The 6,000-nt window shown below is 37.2% G+C and overlaps 1 protein-coding gene across 18 annotated transcripts in view; it reads left to right on the forward strand.

The window, feature by feature from the left end:
* Window positions 1-2,423, forward strand: part of LOC125642063 (caspase recruitment domain-containing protein 8) — a 41,037-nt gene extending 38,614 nt beyond the window's left edge. For all 18 annotated transcript variants that reach the window (XM_048862773.2, XM_048862759.2, XM_048862774.2 and 15 more), the window contains 2 exons: window positions 257-529; window positions 1,212-2,423. In XM_048862773.2, the coding sequence (XP_048718730.1) occupies window positions 257-529; window positions 1,212-1,231 (293 nt within the window). In that variant the 3' untranslated portion in view covers window positions 1,232-2,423. The remainder of the gene's footprint in view (window positions 1-256; window positions 530-1,211) is intronic.
* The last annotated feature ends 3,577 nt before the right edge of the window (window positions 2,424-6,000 follow it).

Consider the following 6,000-nt stretch of genomic DNA (forward strand, 5'->3'; position numbering starts at 1 on the left):
AGATATTTTTGCGACCTAGGACATTTTGCACTTCTTCTTCAGGTGACTTTTCATCACTCCTGATGCTTACTTTGCTTGTCTTGTCAGTTCCTGTACTGCCTGGTAAGCTAGTAAGTCAGTACAGTTTTCATTAGTCAGCATTATAGCAACATCAATAAATGAAGTGAAAATGCAGCTTCAGCTCACTGACTAATCTGATCACCTTCGTCGTATGTCTCCTTGTTGCAGCTGATTTGTATCCCATGTGTTTTTTTAGATGGAACTAAAGCTAAAACTACGTTAACTGATCAGCAACTGATGACTCTTGCAAAGAAGATGGGTAAAGACTGGAAAGAAATAGCCATTGAATGTCTTAAGTTAGAAATGAAAGATATTCAGCAGATTCAGGCAAAAGAAGAAGAGGTTAATGTTCATAAATTCCTGATGTTGGAGAAGTGGAGGAAAGGTGAAAAGAGTAATGGAACTGCGCAAAATTTGTATGACAGTCTCAAGGATCATGTGTCATATGAAATAATACAGATACTGGAAGGTACACTTCAACTTTTCTTTATACTTCATTATGTGATTGTGTTTCAGACATGCTTCTGGTTTCAGTATCAGAGAATTCACTAGACATCCTAATATATATTTTTATTGTGTAAATAAAACATGAAGTTTTGCCCCTTAATGTTCATTCAAGTGTTTTTCATTCTACTTTATAATTATAGTAGTTTATACTTGCTTTTTGAAAAAATATTTTGGAGTGACTAATACTTAGAACAGTTGTTATAGCTTCATGTCAGTTAAAATCAACCACCCTTATAAACCCAAGCAAAATCTTATTTTTATTATGGAGCTCATTGCAGAAATGTCTGTAGCTTTGTTCCTAGATATTTTAGTAACATTGAAGGTGCACCTTTACCCAAGCTTATTGCAGTCTTGATCGTGCAAACACTTCTGTATGTACTTAACTTTATGCACTTTGATTTCAGTGGGACTACTCATGTTTGTAAAGTCAAGCATGTGCAGGACTGTTTGGAGAATTGGCGCCTAAACTGATCTAGGGAAAGTCTTTCTGAAGGGGAAAATTAGCTTAAAATTATATCTGTACAGTGTCATAAGATTTTTATGTACATTTATTACTATTATTATTATTATTACTATTTAACAATTCTATTGCAGTAGCACCGAGAGGCCAACTAATATATACATATGTGTATTCATTTCTTCAGGTTTTTTGGAGCAGACATGAGTTCATGGAGAAACAGCTAAAAGGAGAACTCTCAGGGACATTCAGCTGCATAATGGTTTAAACTTTTCATACTGTTTAAATGTGATTTAATTGTGGACTCTCTCTACAGTTTGGTACTCAGGAGACCAGTTATGAAGATACAAGCCATAAACAATCTTTGGAAAAGTTTAGACAAAACATTATTTAGGGAAAGAGTGTAAATTGAATTTTGCACCAATGTAAATGAATTTAACATTTTCAGGAGTAATTATTCAAATGTTTGGATACCAGTCAATTAACAATATAGTTGACACTGAAGCAGCAATCCTACTGCAATTTGAATCTCCCACTGACTTCATGTCTCCTTTGAACCATTCCTGCTAGGTGCTGAGCAACTCATGTGAATTGCAGAGCTATCTTAACCCACCCTTGAAAACAGCTCACCCTTTCCAACTATTTGACAATATTAAGCATTTTTATCCAGTTCCATGGGTCATTTCCACAGAGATTAGAAATGGCTTGGGGGGCTCATTAATATACCTCTCATCATCATCTATAAAACAATAGTGCCAATTTCACTGGGTACAAAACGTTTCTCTATACATACATTCAGAGGCTCAGGATGGGTTGCCATGTACATGGTGCATAAACCCTTCATGGTAATGCAATTACATGATCATTTTGTGTGTTTCTGTATACCGCCTCTTTGCTAGGCTGGTCTTATGTTTATTCAAAGGTGAAACATTAGTTTCAGTGTAGCACCAATATGTACTAAAGGCAGCTTTAACTTTTCTCTGTCAGGGCCGTGTTGGCTCCATGTGTCTAGTTGTTCACACATTTCTTATAAGCTGAGTTTGTCTGTTGTATAGATTTTTGTTGTATTATAATCAGTGTAAAATTAAATGTATTTTTTTTTTACTGTTTTTAACTTAAAATGAACATTAAAATGACAGGTGTGTAGGCTAGATATAGAAAATTTACTAAAGGATGCAGAAAAGCAAAAGGCCAATAGATAACTCAGCAAACAGGAAACACATTTATAGGTTCTTAAGTTTTTAAAATACTGTTATCTATAATACAGAAATGCTTCCTTGCAGGCAAGATTGTGGTCTAGTTTTAAGGGCTCCTGTGGATGTCTCTGTATTGTCTGCCTTTGAATGTGTACTGGTTATGTGTGCTTTTTAAAATAGGAATAAAAACTGAGAAATACCTATATCTGCATTGGAATTTTGAGTTTTTAATATTTTATTCCACAAATAAAATATAATTTAAATTATATCACAATCTGATCTTATATCAGCGTTCATCTTTTCAGCCCTCTACCAGTTCACTGTTAGATGAAATCCCACTTACGCTTATATACATTCTTCTGTTTAGGGGTCTTTTATTCATGCTGATCTTATAAATCTGTTCTCAGCCTTCTGAAAATATGTATCTCCATAGTGCTATGTCCACTAACTATGAGTTTTTCTGGATCTTGCCCATAGCCTTTTTTTGTGTTAGGTGTGTTAATTTACTGTATGCCTTGTTCCAGTTTTTGAAGAACTTTCTGTAAAGTCCTGGAATATCCCCTCCACATTCTAGACCAGGACTTTGAAATCATCAATCGTGTAGAATCAGCCCAGGTTTTATACCTAATCCAATGACTACTGGGACACAGCAATCAAAGTCTAGTCAGGATGCACTGAATATTCGTATAGAATAGACATGATCAATAGAGGTTATGCCCCCAATATCCATGCACAGACAGGAGCCACAGTGTTAATCATGCCATGCATGAATGGAGTTCAGCAACTCTGTGGCAGTGGTCACCCTCCCCTGGACCTCTTTGAAATACATGGGGCTCAAAGACTAGTCCTGTAGCCTCTTCTGTGTGTGTGGGGAAACCCTGTTCCCTCCGGTGGAATGAGTGAGGAGAGATATACATGAGGGGAACTTCAAGCCCTCCCACCTTTAGACCTTGCTGTCTCTCTGGTCAATGGGAGTTCCTTAAATCATGTACATTACTTTTGGTTCTCTTCTTTGAGCTTTTTAGGTTGGTGGCAGATTTCTCTGTTTTCTTGGTTACAGCCAAGATCAATGGCTGAGCACTGATGAGCCCACATGAAGGAGAGTCATCATGATCAGATTTTCACCCGACAATGCATGTCCTTATTGTTGGTTAAGCTGCTGTTTATATGTTCCAAAGTTGCTTTTTAAGGGCTTGTCTTCATCTGGCCATGTAGTGATAAATCACCCTTGACTCTGTGCCTCCACATATATGAGACCAATCAGAAAACACACTTCAGGAAATTCTGCAGCCACTGATATCACAGCTAATATATTTAATTTTTGCAGTGTGTTAAATTACCACTCTCTGTTTTTCTGTGATTACATAAAGCCATAACATTTTGGGAAGGCACTTTAGAAAATTGTTTTATTTCGGGAATATTATACTTTATTTTCTTGGGTCATTGTGTGCTTCCTACCTTATTGATGAATGTAACACACCCTCAAAAATATGGACCTACTCCATCTAACTGCAAAGATGGTTCAGGCCCCGATCCTACAATTGAGCACAGCGTGTGTACAGGGGGTATGCCTGTGTGCATCTCATTGCAGGATCAGAACCTAAACTATAAGAAGAAAAAATAAGTCAAACATGAAGGATTCCTTATTCTTCTGAGGCAAATTAGGGCTGAGACAATTTAAGTACCCCTAGAAATTGGTGGAAAAAACAGTTGCAAAATTGCTCTAAGGTATGGTCATATTTTTTAACGTTTTTATTAATTAAGTTTTTTAAACCAGCTGTTAACTGAAATTATTTTGAAAAACCTAATCTGTGTATATTTAACCTCCAAATGTTACCACACTGGATCATTGAAGGTGGCTCCGGGGGGGCTACCTGTTTGGCCAAGTGCTACCTAATTAGAATCAGAGAGGAGATTCCGTCATTTATGTAAGAGAGAGATTGTGACAGTAACAGACATTTCTTGTGAATTTTTTTATAAAAATATTATTTTATAAATGTTTATTGAGCATTCTAAGATTTTATAAAAAACAGTTAATTTCTTTCATGAAATGATATTAAAGTGTTGATATAAAAATGGAAAGTAGGTATTGGATTTCTGGTTATAAATAAATCAGATCTGCTTTTCAATTATTATGTCAAATATCAAGTTCTCAGGGAGACTGTGAAGGTACAAAACTCTGACTTCCTCCCATCTTTATACCATATCCGGCCAGAGCATGACCATGTCATTGGGAGCCTTATGCACCAAACTTATGCCGTAGACACTGCAACTTTGGGGACTGTAATAGTGGCAGCCCTGGGGCACTGGTAGTAATGTATCAAGACATTTCCTTCACACTGTGTCAAGAAGCCAACTCTGTTCCTGACTGAAGAATGTCGGAGGAAGCTTTTTGTAGGTGGGTGTAAAGAATAATCTGTCCATCTCTGGTATTAGGGGATCTCTTTCAGTGGTTAAAAGAAGGGTATTGTCTTTCTCCATATTTAAGATCAGTAACACAGCAGGCTACATTCCACTCAGAGGGGATTACCTGGTATCAGCTTTTAATTAGACTGGTAGCTAAATGTGCCTAATTAAATAACATGCCTTTCAGACTTCGTTATAGTATTAAATATGTATTTAAGTATTCAATACACAGGGTGAAATCCTGGCCACATTGAAGACAATGGGCTTTTCCCCCCACCCATAGTATGTGTAATCATATTTTGAGTAGAGATGGCATACTTCTGAGTGTCATATGAAGAAAAATACTGGAACTACAATACAACATATTTTATCTATTTAATATTCATGTGATACTAAAGGAATACGTAAAACCATTAGTAAGTAAACACTATGTACTAGTGAATTAGTCATAGAAAGGACCTTCATTTCCATCATAGCAGCATGACAAAAATCAGATTTGGAACCCCTGTTGAACTAATGCTGAACGATTGGGCTAGTCCAAACAAACACATTTTTTTAAAAAAATTTAGATGAAAGACTATTTTACCCATCATTTGGGTGTCTAAGCAAGAAGAGTCCCTCTAGGATTGAAACACATAAATATTGGGGCAGATTCTATGCCATGTCCATCTTCTGCTGGGTGCTACAAAGTGTGAGGACTGCCAGGGAACTGGGTGTGCATCCCTGATTCTCTGCTTCTGCTCTGGCACAAGTTAGAGCATCATTGGGGCTCAGGATTGCCAAGGTTGTCTGACACTTGCCATTATGAGACTGTTTTCAGATGTTCATAATCTTGCCAAACTGTAATTGTTTCAGCTGAAACATGTCATGCCAGGTGTCTGTCAGAATAATTTTTTTGTTGTTTTTTGGAAAGTTGCAGCAAAAATGGCTCATCCTTTTCCAAGACTGACAGTAGGGGAAAATATGTTGTTTTGCCCACATTAGAAAAATTCTTATAACTATTTCATTTACAAGCTATAGCATCACCATGCTGTGGAGTGGGGACTTGAAATTTGGCAAGTGGTGTCACCATGGTGTCAGGGATGGGCCTGTTGTTGCTGTTCTGTGAAAAAAAAACACCTCAAATTTGGCCTACTTATAAGTATTTGAAATAGCACATTTCACACATGCTCAGTACAGACTTAGAGTTTGGCTGCTAAATTCTTGGAAGAATCCATCTGCACTGAACATGCTCCACCCTGGAGCCAAGCAGGAGTTTCCCTGCAACTTCAATTCCCTGAAACTTAGATCAGTAAGAATGGCTTTTCTGTGGCATCAATGTGTGTCCCCTTCTACCTTCCCCCTGGCAGGGAAGAGCAGTAAATGGCCAGACTC

This window comes from Caretta caretta, chromosome 9 (assembly GCF_965140235.1).
Source record: "Caretta caretta isolate rCarCar2 chromosome 9, rCarCar1.hap1, whole genome shotgun sequence".
Lineage (NCBI taxonomy): Eukaryota > Metazoa > Chordata > Testudines > Cheloniidae > Caretta > Caretta caretta.